Here is a 23,211-nt window from a genome sequence, read left to right as displayed (position 1 = left end):
GCCCCCGCTCCCGCCGCCGGGACCGTGGCACCAGCGCCCGCCACAGCGCTCCGGCCGGCTGCGCGCTCCCCGTCGCCGGGGCGAGGCGGGCCAGGCCAGACCAAGCCAAGCCGGACCGGTCCGGTTCGGACCGGGCGCGCAGCCCGCTGCCGCCCGCGTTAGCGGAGCCCCGGCCGCCGCTCCGCCGGCTCCGCGGCAGTTCCCCGCCACGCCGCCGCCACCGCCGCCCGGTGCCGGGCGCCCGGCGTGGCCCGAGCCGCTCCCGCCCCAGCTGCCCGCAGCCTCCCCGCTCTGGCAGCGCCCCAGCCGCCCCCTTGGCGGCCCCTGTGGCCGCGCACCCGCCGCCCGCTCCTACTCCCGCGCAGCCCTTTGTTGCCGCGCCCGGGGCTGCAAATGGCGCCCGCCGAGGACGCCGTGCAGCCCCGGGAACCATCGGCTCCCAGGGGCGGCTGCCAGCGGGGACGGCGCCCGCCGAGACCCCAGCGCCCGCCGAGACTGCGGAGCCCGGGGCTGTCCTCGCAGCAACCCGCTCCCAGCCGCCTTCAGCCCCGACGCCCGGTCCGAGCTGCCTGTGTACGGCACAACCGCCACTCACCGGCCGGGTCCTGCGGGCGGCTGCCGCTGAGCCGAGGGGAGCGGGCGGTGGATGCGGGGTTGGTTCCCCGGCCCCGCGTCGGGGCTGGCGGTGGCTGAAGGCGACGCGCTGGTCCCGCAACCCCGAGCCCTGGAAAGCCCGAACGTGAGAGAAACAAAAGGTATTTGCTGACGTGGGCGTTGGACAGAGACGCCCGAGGGCTGGGGACACAATTAAAGGGGCAACGCACCGATTGCAGGCGCAGCCCAGCGGCTTCCTTTGCCTGACCGCCCCGCGGCCGGGCTGCTCGCCTCTTCCCACACCCACATGCCGGACGGGAGGGCCACAACCGCACCGCAGACAATGCACTGCTGCTGTGAAGGGCAGCCTGGACATCTCTCTATGTGTGAGGAAGGCATCACCTGAATGGCAAAAGTCTGTGGTTCTGTAGAGTAGGTTTTATTACATTACACAGTACAGCAGCATTTTTATAACGGGGAAGTTGTGTGTTCAAACAGCTGAGATAATCCTAAACCAAAGTACTGGCAGTCAGGGTGTAGTGTGATATTGTCCATTTTTCCCCTTCTTTGCAGAAAATCAAATCAGGGTGCCTGCAAGACACTTCCAGTCTGTTACCTCTTAGATGAGGCGCTTCCAATCCTAAGATGATTCAATAATTTTGAGGAGGAGCCCTGCAGGTACAGGCCCCTCCTTAAAGCAGTTAGAGCATGGGAAAAGAACAGTTCCCATTTGCACAGTAAGAAGTGAGAGGTCGGAGTCTGGCAGAGAACTTTGGTAGCGTTTAATTTAGTACAACAGCTAAGCCAAGACAGGAAATCTTTTCCCTGACACTTCTCCCAGTTTTCCCTTATATTTTTTTTTCTTCTTCTGTGTTGCTACTACTTTTAAAATTCTTGATACAGCAAATAAGATGCCTCTCTGCATTTCAAGAGTTAAGTGTGATGAAAGGTTATGCTAACTCCAAGCTGGGTGGCTTTTTTTTTTTTTAGTTAAACAGTATGGAAAATATTTAACTAAATGGTGTTATAAGCTTTTCTTGGTAGCGTATGAAATTACACCCCTCAACACACATACAGACTGTTGGTGAAAGTACACTGAAAAGTCTGGAGGCAAGGACTGGGTGATTAAGATCCTTTTCTTCAAAATTCAAATTTTTTGGGTAGAATTAGAGACATAATCTTCTGTTTCCATCTCATATATATTGCCTGCCAACTAATAGTAACCTTCTAGTTGATTTCTGACTTCCCTGAGACATTCCAGAAAAGTCACTGGGTATTGGAGTGGCTGAGAACCAGAGAATTGTAGGGGTTGGAAGGGACCTCAAGAGATCATCGAGTCCCCAGTAGTGGATGTCCGACTGCTCTTACCATTCTGCCGTATTCATGTAGAAACAATAAAAGGAACAATGCAGCAGTAACCATTTGGACTCTTTGGGGGATTATCACTTACAGTTCCTCACCTTGCAAATGGTTAGAAGCCCCCAGTGCCACCTTGCCCTAGTCGCAGAGATCCTGGCCTCAGCAGCCCACTGAAAGAGTTCCTTACCAACCTGGAAACTCGTTAAATAAACCCTGCAGTCAGGTGCTTATTCCAGTCTGACCGCTGCCATCTTTAGCCTCAAGGCTTCGATTAAAATGCAGTTTTAATAAGCCATTTTTTTTAGCATAATTTCAACTAAACAAGTTTAGTTTAGCTGCGATCCTGATTTAACACAAATCTCGACTCTGCCAGCCCACCACAGTTCAGGTTTTAGGTAGACATTCCACTATCTAATGTCATTGTTATGCTGATAGACCCTGATTGTCAGAGGGGGATCCGGGCACAGTCAGTGACTCAGCTGAAGCCAGATGGTGGGTTGGGCATTTTTCAGCTAAATCAAGGTCCATTTAAATAATAAACGGGACTAAAAATCCAGTTCTGTTAACCCCCATCTATCCAAAGTTCAAAGCCAAGTATTTCTGCAGACTAAAAGACCAAAATATGAAGAAAGATAGACATTGGCATGGCTCTGGCAGTGACCAGTTGCTTCAGGGAAGAAATGTAGTATATTCCATAACAACTTTATATCCAGGGATATATTTTTTTCCAAACTTACTGAAAAATTGAGAGGGGGTGGAGTATTTCTCTTGAACAGCAGTGTCAGTCCTCCACTAGAGATCTGTGGGCTTATGGATATTTTCAAAGCTCAAAATAAATCAGTTTTTTTGCTATTTTTTTTAAAAATTTCAGTTCTTTAGAACTGGAATAGAATATAAACTAAAAGGTTGGAAAGGGAGAAGCATCCTGAAGTTGTGTTTTGGGGTCTGTGGGGTTTTATGTATTAATTTCAGAAAAAAACCACATCAAACCTCCCCCCTCCCCCCTCCAAACCTGCTGAATCTTTAAGATAAGGACGAGTGTTATTTTCTGGGATAGTAAATATAGATGTTTACATAATTTAATGGAAAACAAAAAGAATGGGATTTGATATGAAGGAGGAAATCTAATCAAGTATCATCACATGTCATGGGTTTACATGTCAGGTGGAATTCTGTAATACCTAAAAAGGGGGAAAGAGAAATGTTTTGGGGTTTTTATTCAGTGTGTCTGTCAGCCTTTGGAAGTATAACAAGGTAGAAGTTGGAAAATAGGGATAGTTAAAGGTGAGACACTAAACAGGGGATGAGCGGTCTGTGTCTTCACCCCTGACCGTGGTTTTGTGAACAGAACGATGAACACAAGCCAAGCGGAACTAGCCAGGCTTTTAGTGACAAAGGACAAGGGAGAGAGCAGGACAAAGACACTGGGACTGCACAGAGAGCAGAGGTATGAGACAGGAACGTGTCTCAAGGTGGACATCCCTTGCAGGGTTAGTCAGATGAAATGGGGAGTGGAAAAACAAGTGACAAGAGGGCGATGTCTTGAAAACCCGGACAGCCATCTCTGAGGCTGCTTCCTGAAGAGCCCTTTCCAATCCTGAACAATTTAAGCCTCTCAGATAGTGATTTGGATGTACAGAGACAAGACAGAAACTATCCAAATGGATCAGTGCAAGCAGAATTTGGTACAGCTCTGCACAACCCCCTCTAGCATTTAAAGATAAAGTCGGGCATCCTGCTTGTGACCTGGCAAAGTTGGGAAAACTTCAAAAGTGATTCCAATCAGTTATCGTCAGGTCAATGAAATTATGTGGGAACAACCCCATGGGGTCTTTGCTTTCTTCCTTGAAAAGAAGGACAATGTTAATTCTGCTAATGAGCGGTATGTGATCCTAACAGGAGTAGGAAGACAACAGTCACCAAAGGCAATGCAAGGAGATGAGAAGAAAACAAAGGAGGGTGACTTTCACGTAGAGAAAACCAAGCAAAATATATGACTGGCTATGTAAAATGAAGGACGTGGAAAATATAAGGCACTTAACATTTATCTTGTCTTGCAATACAAAAATAAGGGAACAACAACTGAAATTAAGGCAACAAATGTAAAAATGGTAACCTTTTTAAAACATAAAACATAACTGACCCCTGGGAATCACAATCTTGAGCTAAAATTCCAAGCTTAAGATACTTCAAATATTACTAAAGATATCTAGCTATGCTACTGAGAATAACAATAATATACAAAAACTGTAAAAACCCTTGTTTACCAGGCAAATCAACAATCTGCCTGTATTTTAGAAGTAAATGTCATAATATGGATAGATTGTTCCATTTGCCTGTTAGAGCCACTTCACATCTATTTCTGAAGCATCTGGTCCTCAGTATTCTTACATTTATGGTATCTAATTAGATTGAATATTGATCCAAAAATCCCTTTGCTTCTAAAAACACCCCCAAGTGTACAGAAATACTTAATAGCCTCACCTTTACTGTTGGCAGTTAAGATTTCAGGCCTAGAGTGACCCTTTTTTTATTTCCCCCTCCCCTTAATCCATCCCCAAACACACACACACAGACTAATCCCAGCCACTTTGTCTTCTGGGACAGCAGGCACCCATACCTAAAATTTATTGTGCATTTCAGCAAGCATTTTCTCTTGAAATTTGACCAATGTAATTCCATTTTATATATATAGATATATATATATATTTGCTCTTGATTTGGTTTAGTTAAGGTTGCTCAGGAATATTTCTTAACCATTTAATAATATGCATTTTTGGAGTAATAAACTCCAAACAATTAACCAGCTGTTTTCACATCAAGTCCGTTTTGTGGACTGCTGACCAAAGTGTAACATAAAATCAAGGCAAGTGTAAGTCTTGTTTGAGAAGATGTTCTCATACAGGTCACCAGAAAGTTTTAAGTTCCCCCCTTCTGCTCCCCATCCCAATGGACAATAATTTTTGTAGGAGCAATAAAATACCAGTTAATCATTGTCTCCTTAGAACACAGGAGCAGGCTGCCTCTCCTGAGCCCTGCACGTTAGAGGGGAAGGGCATGTAATGCCTACACTGAGCGTAGGAGTAGTAGGAAACAGTCGAGCTGTCACTTCAGATTCGTAGGCTGGCCATCTGCAGCCTGGAACAAAAATGCTGCCCTCTCTGGTAATGATAATACTAATAAGGCTATACAGTTTTTACACAAATAAAAATAAAATAGTGACTTTTAAGCTGTCCCTGGGAAAGAGATTATATAGCGTGTGTATATATACACTTAACTAATTACAGAATTACAGGGGGTGTGTATATATAGACACATAATTAATTACAGAACAATCCCAGATATATGAAACAATGAATAGATATGAAACAATATATATGAAACAATCCCATATGTATGGGACTGTTCTGTGTATATACACACACATATATATGTATATATACATATATACTGTTCTGTGTGTATATATATATATATATATATGGGATTGTTCTGTAATTAATCCCAGGTTCCAGCCAAACATGCTTACAAAATTGTAAAAAAGGAGAAAAAAAAAGTTTTATAAGACTATACCCATTGAGTTCATTGCTCCCAGAATGAAGAGTGTACTAATGCCCAGGACTGTCCAAGAAAACACAGAGCAAAAGCACCCCAGGGACGTACATCCACATCTCTCCTGTTTACAGCCCTGGTTAGGATAAACTCACTGAGTAACAAAACAAAGTGGCTTATTTTCTTATCAAAGTAAACTTTCTCCACCATTACTCATCTCTTCTAGTCAGTAAAATGACATAAATATGATGTCTAGAACTTCCAGCAGATCTTGTTCTCATTGGCATACAGTACAGACTGAAAAACATTAAAGTGTGTTCTCTCAATGACAGAACAACTTTGGAAATACATAAATTGATGATAATTCTATCAAAACTCATCAGCTTAAACTGAGTACAGGTCAATATGAATGAGTAGTCAATGGTTTCAGATGGAAAATCTCATCATTTCTGTTTCCTCTGATACCGTACACATACTGTACAAACTGTTCTGCCACTGCTATCGACAAACAAAACAGGGACAAGGAGAAAACAAAAGCTGAAGTAACCTTGTAGGGATTATTTCCTTCATGTTGGCAGGGAGAAGCTGACACTGCCATCAGCAACACTGTGGTGCAGGGCTACCACTCACGTCAGTCTGGCACTTCTGAGGTTTAAGGAAAAGAAAACAACCAAAGAGTATTTCACTGGTGCTTATTAAAAACACAGCTCAGTCTGAGTTCCGAGTTTTCAGAACGAATAAAACATTTAAGGGCATCAATTAATGATCTGTATTTGTAATAATTTCCTTTCTGATGTGTTGACTAGGACTAGCATTCATGTGTTTATTTTCTTGTAAAGAAATACGTCTTGGATACATGACCTGCTAAAGATTATCCTTATTCTAATAAATTTTACAAGAAAGTGCTTTTCCAGGTGAATGTGCTAAAACATTTTTATACCTTTTTTTCTTAAATAGCTGCCTTTTTTCCTTATCATAATATGAAGACTTCATGGAATTTCCTGGAAGATTATCTTCATTTCTGAGTACTGAAGAGCACTTTTCTTTACGTTCTGGTGTGTGGGTATTTACACCTTGGTTATTGCCAGATGATGTTACATATAAACCCCACATCTCTACAAGATTAAAAAATGGGCAATTTACAGTGCTGTGTGACTTTAAAGTATTTAGACCTCACTCCCTTAACAGAGGTTTTGAGAAATGATCCATTGCCTACTATAAAAAGTTATCCACGTCGCACTTGTTTCCTTGTTCATCCGTTATTTCATTTAAGGATGGATTATCTCTAATGAAGCAAAGGATGGGTGTTCTGATAACAAAACTCAGAATGAACTCAACGGCACGTCCATAAATAACATGCAGGTCTGGACCTGTTGAAGAGAAACCCAAGATGTCTCTATGATTAACAACAGGCTGGTGGAGGGCTTACAGTTGAGACAGTACATTCTCCCTCTTATGTGGAATTCCTTATTCTTCTCTTGCAACTACCTAATATTTGGTTTTACTTCCTTTTCATCTGCTTCGTCCTCACTGTCATCAACTTGCTGAATGACCAAGTCGGTTGACCCATCCTCCACAATCTCCACATCAGATCTGTTGTCTTCCCCGTAGTGCCACCTGGAATCCTTGTCCCCATCCTGTGGGAATTCAAGGGGTGCTTCAGCCTCCAAGTCAATGCGAATACTGTCTATGCCAGCTTCAGCCAAACACTCGTTACAGAGTCTGTAACGTCTCGTCCCCTCCTGGACCACTTGTCCTGTCAGCTCAGTCACGTGGCGCTTACACTTCCTGCAGATGGGCTTACAAGCCTGATGAATCTGGGAAAATTGAAACGAATTATTTTGATAACGTAGCCACAAAGAAGTGGGTTTTTTTTTTAAGGTGACAAAAAAGGGCTGGAGTAGTGTCAATTCATAGTGTCAGTTCCTTTGGAGAGACAGTCATCAAATGTTCAGAGTGAAACAAGCGGGCGCTGTAATTGCCCACTTAAGGTCTATTACAGGACTTACATAGAGTAGTACCTTTGCAAGCCACCAATTAACAAAGAAATTCATCCTCTTTCATGCAAATTACGCTTCAAATTAACTTCCAACAAAGCCAGATTAATTTTCTATTACCTCTTCTTTATGGGAGCCTATATATCAAGCAGATACAGCTTGCACCGCGTTTAAATCTCTCCAGGTATAATTACCCATGAAACAAATCATGCAGTTACTAAAAATACATACTGTTCGAAAATGGCTACTTAGGTGATCTAGCCTGCTAAACCTTTTCCCACATGCCTCACAAGGGTAAGGGCGCTCTCCCGTGTGACAGCGAAGGTGACGCTTTAGGTCCGCTTTTCTTTTCACCACATGAGTGCAGAACGGGCACTTGAACCTCATCCTGGGCAGATCATCTGTCAGGAATTTAAAAAATGGTGATTAAAATATAAAGTCAGACAGTCATAACGTTATCTGGTCACGTAATGCTCTAAGGAAGAGGCATTCTATGTGCAGGACAGCAAACTGCTTTTATTTAGAAAAATACTATTATAGGTGTTTGGCCAGCTGCACACCACCAATGTGCATCTCCAGCCCAGAAAGCCAACCATGTCCTGGGCTGCATCACAAATGTGGGCAGCAGGTTGAGAGAGGGGATTGTGCCCCTCTGCTCCGCTCTCCTGAGAGCCCACCTGCAGTGCTGTGTCCAGCTCTGGAGTCCCCAGCATAAGAGGGACATGGAGCTGTTGGAACGGGCCCAGAGGAGGCCATGAAGATGATGAGAGGGCTGCAGCACCTCTCCCCTGAAGCCAGGCTGAGGGTGTTGGGCTGGTTCAGCCTGGAGAAGAGAAGGCTCTTGGGGAGATCTTACAGCACCTTCTAGTCCCCGAGAGGTGTCTGTAAGAAAGCTGGAGAACAACTGTTCCCAAGTGCATGGAGCGATAGGACGAGGGGTAATGGTTTCAAAATAGAAAAGGGGAGAATTAGGTTGGGTATTAGGAAGAAGTTCTTCACTCTGAGGGTTGTGGATTGCTGGCACAGGTTGTCCAGAGAGGTTGTGGGAGGCACCATCCCTGAAACCATTCAAGGTCAGGGGCTTGATGGGGCTCTGAGCAACCTAATGTAGTGAAGATGCCTGCTCACTGCAGGGGGGTTGGCCTCGATGGCCTCTGAAGGTCCCTTCCAACCCAACACATCCTATGATTCTATGATCTTTTGTTTTCCTGTAAATTACCCAGGAGCCCAGCAAAGGAAAAGGAGCAGACCTTTAGCTATCTTAAAATGAGTTTAAATGTATTTCAGAAGGTCAGAACTTAAACCTGCACAATGGACCTGTAGAGACACTGCAGATTACGCATTTTGAAAGGCTAGTTTTAATAAACCCAATGCTTCAATCATTTGCAATTACCGAAAAAGAAGAGTTAACCTTTCCAAAGTGACATTTCTGAGCCACAGTTTCAGTTGTACACCCCTTCCGTGCAGCCCGTTTTCTCATGGATGGAGCAGAGCATTAACAGATGACTGTTAAATCGAACAGATGACACCTTAAAACAAACTCTTACCTTCAGCCCAGCTGCCCATGACACCCAGAATGGAGGGCATGTTTGCATACTGCTCGTCTGCTTTTGAAGACTTGGATTTACTGGAAGAACGGGGTGATTCATGCTCCTGCTGTGACACCGCCAAGCTCCTCGGTATCACATCAGACCCTTGGCCATACTGGTATCCCACGTGAGGAGATTCAACTTCGGGCTCGATCTGAACTTGCTCCTCAGACTGGGCGATGTGACCCCCCGGCTCGGCAGCCCTGTCCTCCAGTTTGCTTGATTTATAGTGAGGGATGTCAGAAGGTTGCTGCAGTCCCAGGTGCCGGGATTTCTTGACAGAATCCTGCCTTTGCTCGTGTTTGGACAGCTGTTGCTGGGCATTTCTTTGAGAAGCCGGATAGTAACTGAAATTACTCCAAGCGTTTCCACCCATCATACATGCCCCTTGATCTGGACTTAAGTGCGAATGTGGGGGGCTGCTTTCTGCCCTCCAACCTCCGCTGTACAAGCAGGACCGGTCCACGCCGTTGGAATTCACATCTTTGTCTGACAGACTGAAGTAACGATCCTTCTCCTTCTCACTGATGTCCAGCGACGACTTAATGAACGTTTTACACACGCTGATAACATCGGTCATCTGCAGGTAACTCGCAGCCGACATGACCTCGATGACGTTCTGACCGGTGAGAGACAGTTTGCCTGAATACACAAAATCTAGGATAACTGTAAAGGTGTCGGGAGAAAACGCCTGGAAAGTGGCTGTGGTGGGCTGAGTCGTCTCCTTCGAGCTCTGCGAAAGGAGCATCTTGAAATAGCCGCTGCTGGCAAAGAGCACATTGCGATGTGCTTTAAAGACCTTTCCCTCAACCAGGATACTGCAGTCACAGAACAAGTCTTGCCTGCGCTGCTCATTTAGTTGTTGCAAGAGGTGAAACTGATGGGAAGAAATCTCCATTCCAGAGCAGGTGAAGCCAAGTGTCGCTCTAAAGTAATAAAGGGAAGAATTAATGTTTTCACTTCGGCGTTGTACAACGCAGCTACAGATGTCTCTGCAAATAGCCTTATTTATTGAAATCTATAAATACATTTAAATTGCAATATGCACAACCACACGTTCTTCTTCCAGAAGAGCGATGAAGAAGCCAACCCCCGGTACATGTTACTTGGCAGCGATGCGTGTGCTACAGCGAGGAGCATCTCCTCCCCAGCGATGCGGATGGGGTGTGTGCAACCCGCTGGCAGCTGCGCAGCCTTCGGATATTCTCCATGAGCCGACGTGACCGCATCGCCCCGGCCCGGCCGGGCTCGAACCCTCGGCGCCGAAGGACCAGAAATAGGACTCGGCAGCAGAGCCCCGGCGGCCGCAGCCCTGGGGGCCCGGGCTGCCCCGGCATTGGCGGAGGCGGCCGTCACTCACCCGCCCGCCCGTCCGAATTGGCCGCTCGGCCGTGGGGAGCGCGGGACGCCCGACGGTGCCGGACCCGCCCGCCCAAGCGCCGAGGCGCCTCCCGGCTCCGCGGGCTGCCGCCCCCGCCGCCGGGACCGTGGCACCAGCGCCCGCCACAGCGCTCCGGCCGGCTGCGCGCTCCCCGCCGCCGGGGCGGGCCAGGCCGAGCCGAGCCGGACCGGTCCGGTCCGGACCGGGCGCGCAGCCCGCTGCCGCCCGCGTTAAGCGGAGCCCCGGCCGCCGCTCCGCCGGCTCCGCGGCAGTTCCCCGCCACGCCGCCGCCACCGCCGCCCGGTGCCGGGCGCCCGGCGTGGCCCGAGCCGCTCCCGCCCCAGCTGCCCGCAGCCTCCCCGCTCTGGCAGCGCCTCAGCCGCCCCCTTGGCGGCCCCTGTGGCCGCGCACCCGCCGCCCGCTCCTACTCCCGCGCAGCCCTTTGTTGCCGCGCCCGGGGCTGCAAATGGCGCCCGCCGAGGACGCCGTGCAGCCCCGGGAACCATCGGCTCCCAGGGGCGGCTGCCAGCGGGGACGGCGCCCGCCGAGACTGCGGAGCCCGGGGCCCTCCCTCGCCGCCCCTCGCAGCGGGGCTCGCTCCGGGGCCGTTTCCGCCCCCCGTTCCCGACGCCCCGTCTGGCCTGCCGGCGTGCTGGAGCCGCCACTCACCGGCCGGGTCCTGCGGGCGGCTGCCGCTGAGCCGAGGGGAGCGGGCGGTGGATGCGGGGTTGGTTCCCCGGCCCCGCGTCGGGGCTGGCGGTGGCTGAAGGCGACGCGCTGGTCCCGCAGCCCCGAGCCCTGGAAAGCCCGAACGTGAGAGAAACAAAAGGTATTTGCTGACGTGGGCGTTGGACAGAGACGCCCGAGGGCTGGGGACACAATTAAAGGGGCAACGCACCGATTGCAGGCGCAGCCCAGCGGCTTCCTTTGCCTGACCGCCCCGCGGCCGGGCTGCTCGCCTCTTCCCACACCCACATGCCGGACGGGAGGGGATGTCATGCCCCAGATGCCTCTTTCTTAGACTTTTACGTACAGCATATTTGATGACCCAAATCCCTCTTTAACGCGCCCGCAGCCTCCTCCAAAGGAGGTGTCGGATTTTCTCCTTTTCTGTTTGTAGCTCTTACCTTCTGCATTAAAAATACCTCTGGAATGCCAGTTCCTGAGCCTCTCCCCTCTCACACGAAGTTTGGTGTCTTTCTCCTCCCTCCTCTTGCCACCAGGGTCTTTGCCATGTTGTTGACGCCTCAGTTATTTCTCATACATATCTGGTGTCCCATGGCAGCCGTTCTGCCACAGCCAGATTCTTTGTGTCCCTCTCAGCCTTCCCTCCCGTACACTGAAGACATCCCATCGTGAAACAATTGACTGCAACGTGGGGAAGACATGAGTTACCTGCCAGGAGGGTGCAGAGAGGTGGGTGATGGTCTCTTCACCCAAGCCACAGACAATGGGACGAGGGGGATGGGCTCACACTGCGCCAGGGCAGGGGCAGAGCAGATGGGAGGGAAAAGTTCTTCACCAAGAGTTATCAGGCACTGGCACAGGCTGCCCAGGGAGGGGCTGAGTCACCAACCCTGGGTGTGTTTAACACAGGGGAGATGAGGTGCTCAGGGGTGTGGGTCAGCACAGGGCAGGGATGGTGATGTTAAAGGTCTTTTCCAACCTAGGGAGTCTGTGATCATCTAAAGTCTCTTTGATAGAAACACTCTCCCAGTCCACTACATCCATTTATTCCTATTGAATTTATACCTATTTATATTCTAACAATATTTTTCACCAGCTGAATTCCCCCTTTTAATAAACATCCATAGTTTTGTAAGATTCCCCCTCCTTTCAAATGCAGGCCACATTTTTAAGATTAAGAGGCCCTTTCTGCTTTCTCAAGAGTCCCCTCTGTCCCTGACCAGCTTGAATTAATCATTCTTGACCATGAAAGGGACTGGAATTGACACAGTATGTTGCATCTTTTCAGTCCACTGGGCAATGGTGTTAATTATCAACTGAGTGCACTTCCATGATCTGTGCCTACAACTGGCCGGCCTTTTCCAGCCATGTCCTGTTCCAGTGTCTTCACTCTGAGGGTGGTGAGGCCCTGGCACAGGGTGCCCAGGGAGGTGGTGGAGGCCCCATCCCTGGAGGCATCCAAGGTCAGGCTTGATGGGGCTCTGAGAGACCTGATGTAGTGAAGATGTCCCTGCTCACTGCAGGGGGATGGCCTCTGAAGGTCCCTTCCAACCCAAAACATCCTAGGATTCTATAAAACCATGCAAGGATCAATAAGGACTAATTGGCCACTAATTATTGGAGCACAAGAGGCAGGTGAGTGAGGGCAGATGTGGCTAGCAGGTGACGGGGTGAGAGCGAACACCGGGACGTGGTCCTGCACATGACGTGTAGTTGGGCTCTGGAACTGCGTGTCCCGGGCTGTTGGGGATGTGAGATGTTTGTGGGTGTAACAGGGCTGTACCAGACACAGTCATGAGAGAGACTTGAGGGGTACATGGAGAAATGCCCCGTGCCTTCAGAAGTCCCCCAAGTCACAAATTGTAGGGGACTGGAAGAGTCTTTGGGTAAAAACCATGCTTGTGGTGCTCTTCCATAGAGAACTGCTTCGACTCAAAAGTCCCAAGTTGGGAAATGTCATAGAATTCAGATTATTGTCAACTAACCTAAACATTCAGATACTAATTCTGGTCTTGAGAAATAAGGAAGACAAAGAAAAAATCGCTTAGAAATAATAAATAAACCAAAAAAAATCTATTTGTAGGCTCAGGCTTTAATTCAATAACTTGAATTCATTCCTCTTACCTTTGGTTTTGCCTGTGAATTCACCAAAATAGCACCTCTTTTTATATGACATTCTACATATTCTTCCATATCTGCACCCCAATCGTTTCATCTGCTGGAAACTTCCTTTGGAAAATAATTCTTTGCTGATATTTGCTCTGTTTGCCTTAGCTGACTTGCCAAGTAATTGGCACTTTGAGGTGTGTACAGGAGCGTGTGCTGCTTGGTAGTTCGTGTCAGTGTTGAACGGACCTTGAGGGTTCTCTGTCTGCTGGGAACAGGCGGCAGAATTTTAGAAGTAGGGGGAAAAAATGCAGTGGTATCTCAAGGAGCTTAATTAGAGCTTTTAAAGATGTTGGAAGTGTACTTCAGAATACCTAGGAGTCTGCTCGCCGCAGCTAGGAATGGCCATGGAACAGACTTCAGGTTTCTCATACAGAGGGATGGATTTTGTCCTGTTTTGCACAATAAATAGAATCATAGGATGTGTTGGGGGTGAAGGGACCTTCAGAGGCCATTTAGTCCCACCCACTGCAGTGAGCAGGGACATCTTCACTAGAGCAGATTGCTCAGAGCTCCATCAAGCCTGACCTTGAATGTCTCCAGGGATGGGGCCTCCACCTCCTGTCTGGGCACCCTGTGCCAGGGCCTCACCACCCGCAGAGTGAAGAACTTCTTCCTAATACCCAACCTAAATCTCTCCTTTTCTCATTTAAACCCATCACCCCTCTCCATGCCCTTGGGAACAGTTGTTCTCCAGCTTCCTTACAGGCACTGGAAATACCTCCCAAACAATCCTCTGACTCTAGCAATGTATTTCTTTTGTCATTCCTGAATTTCAGAGTTACCGTTTTCGAGCCAAGAAAGTTCCATTCAAAGCTGAGATACTGTTTGGGAGAGTTTATCCAACGGGAATAAACTTGGCAGTCCCGTGGAGGAGGTGCTGCTTACAGCAACAGCAGGAGCAGTGCTGCAAAGCAGGACCAGCAGCCTCCTTGTCTGAGAGCAGTGTACAAATTACTTCAAACAAAATTACATCCCTAGTATATGAACATAAAACCAGTAACCTAAACTTTGCATTGTCTTATTTGGGTAACCAAATAGAATTAACAGTAACACCAGTTAAAAGGTTTCAGTTCTCCCTTAAAATAAATGTTTCTGGAAAACCGTGGGCTTCAGGTGCAGTTTGTTTTCTGACTTTATAATGAGAGAGTGACATTTCTTGCCAAAGAAAACTCCTAGTGCATCCTAGAAGACCCAAAGTGCTGTGGTTCAAAGAGTGATGAGTGTTGATTCACAAGATGAATTTCTTGGAGTCGCAATGGATTTTCCCCAGGTGCACAAGGAAAGTAATGTGCATTTCCCAAATTGCTTTAGTTTGGCTTTTAGTTTTGAAAATACAAATAAAATTGCATATAACCTTGGGCTAAAGCAAGACAATTTCTTTCCTTTTTTTACCACTGAGGAAATAGCTGCAGTTCTTTCAGAACCAGATCAGAAATGTACTGGGTTTAAAGAATTAGCTTCTTTTCTCCCTTCCCTTCCCTTCTTCTTCCCTTCCCTTCTTCCTCCCTTTCCCTTTCCCTTTCCTCCTATATTTCATTTCATTTCATTTTCTCCTCTCCTCTCCATTGATGGATCTCAAAATGGATTTAGTGAGGAAATGTGAACAGCAGGAATTTTAATCCTTGCTCTTGCAAAGAAAGTGTTCCTTTTAAAATAGTGTTATGCCTCTTAAAGGAAAAGTCATTTTCTGAGAACATTTTGTTTGTTTAAAAGCTTTTGGGAAACTCCATGTGACAGGAACATCATGGGTTTTAGCAGCTCATTGGTAAGTTGCAACTGTTCTGTCAGGGTTACAAGACCTAATGCCCTGAGGAATACACAATATGCAAGATAAGAGTGTATCCTGCGTGGGGAAGGAGCTTTTCAAGTCCCACACATGTGGCCTGGGGATAGGGAACAAGCAAGGCACCAGAGATGACTTAAGAATGAGTTTAGAATTATCATTTAACACACTGATGGCTTGTGTTGGGCTTTAGTCCATTTGCCTCAGCATCATCTTCACTGACATCAGCTTTCCCCGTGAGGAAGCCAGTAGCTCACCCACGAAGACCGTCCTCACTGCCTTCCTCACTGTCTTCTAGTACCAATACAAATGCTGGTTCAGCCCCCAAGTCACCAGAAGATCCCTTTGCTTTTCAAAAGTAAAAGGAGACCATAATACACTGTCCTTAAAATGCTGAGGACAGGGAGGAGGAATCCTCCATCTGCAGCAGCCGAGCTGGCCATCTCCTGAGGTTACAGCCTGGGACAACACCGAGGTGTGATGGCAGTGTCAACAGGCAGCAGCTGCACAACCATCTCAGCAGAACTATCTCAGCAGCTTCATCCATCTATGCCAGGAACCCCAAATCCTAATCCTGTACCTGGTTAAATGCATTCTTCCCTTGACACCTAGAATTGTGAGTGGGTTTGCAGTCAGCTCATCTCTGGTGATGACTCAGACCTTGATCCAAATAATTCATTCTCTCCGAATCATTAGGGAGTTTCCTGACGTCCCCTCTCCCTTGGTCTCCCACTTTCCTTCTCCCAAAGCCAGAGTCCTTCTCATGGAATTGTAGAACTTTGCGTAGTTGGGGGTGGCACTTAAAATCCTTGCGTACGGCGCGCTGGTTTGAGAGGGACCGGGTGGGGGCCTGGGGGGGGGGTAGAGGGGTGGTGTGTGTTTTGGGTTTTGGTTGCTTGGTGGTGTGTTGGGGTTTATTTTGGGGTTTGTTTTTTTTCTTTTAAATTTACCCCTGTTCAGACATCTGCCTATTTAATATCCATTTAATAACCCCACCCAAAAAAAGTTGATACATGCACTGCTTGTGCTTTACTACAAGTCCTCCGCTCACCTACATGGCAGAGATGATGACACCTTAGCTGTAACTCCAGACCTAAAAGCAGCTCTGTGTGGGCACACACACCACACACGTCTAACAGGAGCCACTGGTGAGGGCTTAACAGCTTCACACCCTTTAGATTCTCATACCTGGCACAGATATTTCCCAACACGTAGAACACCAGCATTTCAAACAACCCAAACTGTCTCCAGAGACTTGGCTGACACCTTAACACAAGCCTTTGAGAGAAGAAATGCCATTTTTATGTGTGTGTTGAAGGGCAGCTTAAGTTGGATCCAAAAAATCTTCAATACTCAAAGGAAATGTTAATTATTGTTTTTTAAAACTTTTGAAATATGAGTTAATTCCCAGGCATTTCCTGAAACAAACATGTAGAAGCCTAAAGATTGCAGTAAAACCCAACAGATCTCACTGTGTGAATAAAGCCAGTGAAAAGAAAGGTTAGTTAAGGGTTATTAAATTTTTCATTGATTCGGGATATTCTAAATCAACAGGTAAAACATGGTTTTAAATAGCATAGTCTGTAAAAGCAGGTTTAAAGAAACCTGTTTATAGACCCTATATAATTGAAAATTATCTAGGAAGGGTATTTGGGAGGCTGTTCCCCCACCCACGTTTTACAGTTGCCACTTGACAGCATCTTGTAGCCAGGCCCAGTGGCTGCTTCCCGGTTGCATGGATTTCCCTCACCCAGCATGAAAAGAGAAAAGCTTTAGAAAGAGTTTAAAAAGTTAAGATGATTATAAACCTATAAAACTAGCAAAGAAACAAAGCCAAGTGTTAATAGTATAAAAGATTTCCTAAAAAAAAAAAAAATAATTCCCAGCTGGCTGGGTTTTAAGTTGACAGCATCCTTAAATCCTTCCCTACCAAGAATCTGATTCTTTCTTGCATGTTGAGTGTCTGTCACCAGGAATTGGATATATTTTATATCCATATAATGTATATTGGCTGATGACACCAAGCTGCATGGTAAGGTTGACAGGCTAGAGGGAAGAGATGCCATCCAGAGGGATTCGCCAGGCTGGAGAGATGGGCCCGTGCAAACAGCATGGAGTTCAACAAGGCCCAAGTCCTGCATGGGGGTCAGCACAATCCCAAGTACAACTCCAGCCCTGCAGAGAAGGACTTGGGGGTACTGGTGAATCAGAAGCTCAACATGAGCCAGCAATGCACACTCACAGCCCAGAAAGCCAACCATGTCCTGGGCTGCATCACAAGGAGCATGGCCAGCAGGTCAAGAGAGGGGATTGTGCCCCTCTGCTCCGCTCTCCTGAGAGCCCACCTGCAGTGCTGTGTCCAGCTTTGGAGTCCCCAGCATAAGAGGGACATGGAGCTGTTGGAACGGGCCCAGAGGAGGCCATGAAGATGATGAGAGGGCTGGAGCACCTCTCCCCTGAAGCCAGGCTGAGGGAGTTGGGCTGGTTCAGCCTGGAGAAGAGAAGGCTCTGGGGAGATCTTACAGCACCTTCCAGTCCCTGAAGGGGCTACAGGAAAGCTGGGGAGGGATTTGTTAGGAGACCCTGGAGTGACAGGATGAGGGAGAATGGGTTTAAATTGGAAGGGGGGAGATTTAGACTGGATATTAGGAAGAAATTCTTCAGTCTGAGGGTGGTGAGGCCCTGGCACAGGGTGCCCAGGGGGGTGGGTGGTGGCTGCCCCCTCCCTGAAGGTGTTTCAGGCCAGGTTGGATGCGGACTTGAGCAGCCTGGGCTGGTGAGAGGTGTCCCTGCCCATGGCAGTGGGTGGGACTGGATGATCTTTGAGGTCCCTTCCAACCCAAACCAGTCTGGGATTCTATGATTAATTTTTCATTCCCAGAAATTGAAGTGTGAGTGTTAATCTAGCTACTCTCAGGTTTACTCAGTCAACTTCTGAATGGTAAAAAAAAAACAATCAAAGCAACCCTCTCAGAGAGTTTTATTTTCTAGACAATCAAAAAGCTCCAGAATGCTCCAAGATCCACAAATAGACTTAAGTCACTTCTACAAATAAGATTCAGCTTATAAGAATTTGTCATTTAAACTAGACTAAAGGACTTCAGTTATGAAACTGCCTTACAAAACATCAGTAAATTAAATAACCACATTTGGAAGAATTACAAGGTGTTGCACCAAGAGGTTAAATGCACTACAAGTACCAGTGCAGCATGTATTCCTGTAGTGAAATACAGCACAATTTATGTGCAAAAGTACATTAAAACCTATACTCCTAAATAAACCCAATTACATAGAGCTAAGACTTGAAGATATGTAGTCTGCATGACCTTCGAAACACTTTCAGAAAGAGATTATATTAGAAATAACTTTCCTAAAAACAGTATTTTTGATTCTTTAAGCACCATATGAATATTTTAAAACAGCTACATCATTTTCTCAAAACTCGTAGGGGCTGGATCTACAATGGAAGATTGCAGGGAAAAACAGCCAAAAAACTAAGTGGAAAAGCACAGCAAACAGGTTCACATGAACATCTGCTCACAAGAACGTGGATGAACTACATCCTCTTCTAAATACAAAGGTTGATAAGACTCCATTGAAAACAAACCAGCACAATATGACAGATCAACAGGAAACATCGATTTGGGGTGGCCACTTTCAACCTGGAACGGGACCGGCGTAACCCCCCCCCACCCCCCGCACCCCTTACCCAGTGTTACACAAACCTCAACACAGCGCCATTCTCTATGCACAAGACACACAAGAACAATCTCTAAGACCAAAGAAAGGTTGAAGTCCAATCGCTGAAGGTCTCTGCAGCCATTCCTGCAGCTTGTATTACACACCAGCTTTCCCAAGGGGTGGATTTTCCCCACTCTGAATGTCTGCTTGGCTTCAGAGTTACTAGCCCACCCCTCTGGGCTCAGCCATGGGAGAAGCCCAGGCTCCTGGCACTCTGATCTGAACCACACTCAGCTCATCTTCCACATCTAGTGGCCTCTACCAATATTTACAACGAGGTGGCATCTTCATGCTAAACCGACCAGAAATCGGGATGCCTGGTCACTAAACATCATTTTGGATTCCTATCTACATTCTTACTCCAAGTCCATCTCCTAACAAACACAGATACAGTGACTCACACATAGAAGTTCTTCCTTTAGCAGATAAGCAGATTTAAAAAAAGCCCAAACCAAAACAAAACCCCCACCAACCCTCTGATCTTGGGTGGACTCAACAAAACAATGACAAAAAACCTTGAGTAGGAGTGCAAAAGGCTGGCCTTGGCAGGCTGGAGGTGGCATTTTCAAACACACTGGCATGATACATAAGCCCACATTTTGCTCAGATCTTCAAAAGTGCTAAGGACCCAACAGTGCTAAGGACCCACAGCAGGATTTTCAACGGAGCTGAGCTCCAAATCCAGCATCTTCAAGAGTTGTCATTCTTGATGGCCTTAATCTAGATGACTGAAGTAGGGGCTATAAAGCCCTGTGGTTTTTAAAGCTCTTGTCCCACTGAGATTTTTTGATCATGTGTGTCACTGTGATACTGTTCAGCTACTACAAACTCAAATTTACAGGTGACCTGGAATAGGGACCACTGAAAGCTTAAGAAAGTTACAGAAAACACACGTGGCAGGTGATGCCACAGCATCTCCTTGAGAAGGTGGCGCTCATCAAGAACTTAAACTAGACTATTCTGAAACAAGGCTCTTTAGCAGCGATTCATGAAAGCAGCAGAAAGTAAAACCCCCACTTGTTTAAAAAGAAACTTGTTTCTTCTTTCCTCATCCTACTTGATCTGGCAATGAACTCGTATCTACGATGGTTGTCATATCAGCACCACCTCTCAAGTAAACTGTGGCATCACTAGAGGACAATGGTAGGATGAAGCAGAGGAGCTGGATTGTTTTCAGTATGTAAAAAAAGCACAAGGTATGCAGAAAACCCAACTGGTTAAATCAGAGGGCTCTCTGCTTTTTAGGTTCCATCTGATGTTTGCCAAGTGTAAAGCCTTTACACAAAGAAACTCTGCCTTAAGTGGGAGGAACCGCTCGTTCCTCATCAGCCCCATCTGTCTACAGGCTTCTGATCTAGTGCTTACTCCAGCTAGACAGGCTCATACAATTTGCCTTTTCATTGAACACTTAGAACAACATAGTAAAGAAGCTTTAACAGTCTTATTTCACAGTATATTCCAGCTTTGTCTCTTCTTTAGGCAACAGTAGGTTACCCATAAGCGGGCTTTTTGTTGGTGGTGCATTTTTTAATGCTTCCCAGCTTGATTTTTTTGATAGCTTATACCAACTCTGTACTGGAAAGGTATAAAAAAAGAATAAATCTCACCTCCTTGGAAAGCCAACCTTTGTCTATCCCAGCAAAGAAACAGGAGGTCCCCAGTGAAGGGGGATTAAAAAAAATAAAATAGTACTTGGATAAATTCACATAACAACATAAACCATGAGAAGGATCACCAAAGACTGAAAGAAAACACAGTAAAAGAGAAAGAAAAGGGTTTGCATTAAAAGAGGCTGGTAAAAATTTCTGAGATTTCCTCCCCAGTTGCTTCCAAAAGGGTATTCTGAGTGGTTTGGCATAGCTCAGGGTGGGTATTTAACTGCTCCTCAGCTACATCAGCTGTGAATCTGGTCAGATCTGCTAGAACCAGGATTCCCAATTGACCTGAGTGACAGCTTTCGACTTCTCCTGCCAAAAGCTGAAGAAAATTGGGTGGTTTGCTTAGTCTAAACCAAGAGACCAGGACACTGGGCACTAACGTGTACTTAATATTTCTTAAGCCAAGACTACTAACGTCATTAGCACGACATTAAAGACACAGTCTGAGCTCTTGAGAGAGGAAGATGCAGTAAAAACAATTCAGGAGGAGAAGCTCGTTCTCCAGGTACCTGCAATTAAGGACACACAAAATCCATTTATTCCTACTGTCCATGCTTTCAGCAGCAGTGTATTTTTGCTATCCTGGTTTGTCTGCCCTGGTTTCCAGGTCAAGCCTGGTCTAAGCAAACATTTCAGGTTTATGATGTAGATAATCCTAATACAGAAGGATCACAACTAAGTTTAGAAAGGTAACAAATGAAAACTTCTTTTAATATTATCTTCAGAGAGAAGATGGTGCCTCTTTCAGATCAGGGATTAAGGACCATTAAGGACCATCACAGCATTACTGGAAGAAACCTGCTACCAAAACAAAACAAGAGGTGTATCCACCTGCAAAATCAAACCTAGGAGGCAGAGACACCACTGGAAATTGCTCAAGTGTAACCTCTGTGAACCCTGGAGAGAAGATTTTTCACAGATTCCTGGTGCACAGCACTGAAAACTTGAAAGTATTAAAAATTTCTCATTCTCCCTACTCATCTAATAAAAAAGGGAATAAAAACCAGCAGAGTCTGACCAATTGGGCACATAGACAGTTTTCCATTGCAGAAAGACCACAGTCAGGGAGACGCTTGAAATCCTCCCACTGCTACATAAGTGTTTCTCTGTCTGACAAGCTCCTGTGGATTTCCTGCTTGTCATCACCATCAGCATCCTCATCAGCGGGGTCGTTCTCCTCCCCAGACTCCACGTATATGGGCCAGTCGTTATCCGCATCGCCCTTCTCTTGGCCTTCTGAGGAAGCCTCTATCAGGCTGAGGTTAATGGGCATCGAGTCCTCGTGGGTGGTGGTCACACAAGTGCAGCTGTCGCACAAGCCGAAGCGGCGTAATCCTTGGGACAGGCTACTGGTGAACGTTCTCCTGCAGCCTTTACAGATGATGGGCTTGTTTGATCGATGCACCTGAAGTTAAAAAGAAGAAATTATGGTCAAAAAAAGGCAAGCTGCCTTCTTGCTTTAGCTCCTTCTGGGGTGCTGCTTTGTGTAGAAAAGCCATCTACGCTTCAGCTGAAGGGCAGATCATAGAATCCCAGACTGGTCTGGGTTGGAAGGGACCCCAAGGATCACAGAGCTCCAGCCCCCTGCCACAGGCAGGGACACCAACCTCCAGGCCTGGAGCTATACAAGGTTGCCCAGGGCCCCATCCAACCTGGCCTTGAACACATCCAGGGATGGGGCACCCACCCCCTCTCTGGGCAGCCTGTTCCAGCCCCTCACCACTCTCTCTGGAAAGAACTTCCCCCTAATATCTAATCTAAACCTTCCCTCCTTCAGCTTCACTCCATCCCCCTTGTCCTGCCATTATCTACCCTTTAACAAGCTGATTCCCCTCCTGTTCCTCTGCTCCCTTCAGGGACTGGAAGGCTGCAATGAGGTCCCCCCACAGCCTTCTCTTCTCCAGGCTGACCCAGCCCAGCTCCCTCAGCCTCTCTTCATAGGGGAGCTGCTCCAGCCCTCTGATCACCTCCGTGGCTCCTCTGACCCCTCTCCAACAGTCCCACATCTTTCTTGTACTGGGGCACAAGACTCCAGCTGGGGCCTCAGGAGGGCAGAGCAGAGAGGGACAATCCCCTCCCTGTCCCTGTGATGGATCCCATCACACATCCAGCAACAACCCTCTGGGAGCCACACCATGACCCATAATATCCATGCCCTAAATTCATTCTTGGAAAAAATCATTTTGTCCGATGTCCTTTGGGGAAAAAAACTCGACCTGGAAGCACCACATTGAAAAGTCACCAATAACCTTTCCCAACTCACACTTAGAGCGTGGCTCCGGAGGTGCTCCTGCCGCGTGAAACGCTTCCCACAGGTCTCACAGGGATAGGGCCTCTCCCCGGTGTGGGAGCGGATGTGCCGCTTCAGGATTCCTTTCTGCTTGGCCGTGTAGGGACAGAAGGGGCACTTGTGCAGCTTGATGGGCACCACTAACACGTCACCTTGCGAAAGAAAACACAGCGCAGTTAGGTCAGGCAGCTCAGCAGCCGGAGCTGCCTTGGCTTCTCCTCCTCCTTGCTGCAAAACCCAAGGTGAGATGATACCTGACTCTCCCCTCCTTGTGCCTGGCTCACCTGGGATTCCTGTGCCCTTTCAGCAGGCATTTATACAGCTGCAGAATCAGCTCCCCTGTCCTTACAGAGCTGGTACTCTAAGGGAGCTGGCTCACAACAACAAAACAACCCAAACCCAACTCATTTA

At 47.2% G+C, this 23,211-nt stretch overlaps 1 protein-coding gene across 1 annotated transcript; it reads right to left on the bottom strand.

The window, feature by feature from the left end:
- Positions 1 to 6,607: 6,607 nt before the first annotated feature.
- Positions 6,608 to 11,449, bottom strand: LOC311200200 (zinc finger and BTB domain-containing protein 8A-like; the record flags this gene model as incomplete). The annotated part of the gene is given in 5 exon segments (XM_084274388.1): positions 6,608 to 7,322; positions 7,734 to 7,903; positions 9,140 to 10,015; positions 11,138 to 11,413; positions 11,416 to 11,449. Coding segments are annotated over 5 exon segments (1,689 nt in total). The 3' UTR covers positions 6,608 to 6,989.
- Between the last annotated feature and the right edge of the window lie 11,762 nt (positions 11,450 to 23,211).

This window comes from Gallinula chloropus, assembly GCF_964237585.1.
Source record: "Gallinula chloropus genome assembly, chromosome: 22".
NCBI lineage: Eukaryota > Metazoa > Chordata > Aves > Gruiformes > Rallidae > Gallinula > Gallinula chloropus.
The sequence above is the reverse complement of the archived record's forward strand: the minus strand, read 5'-3'. Positions and strand labels throughout refer to the sequence as shown.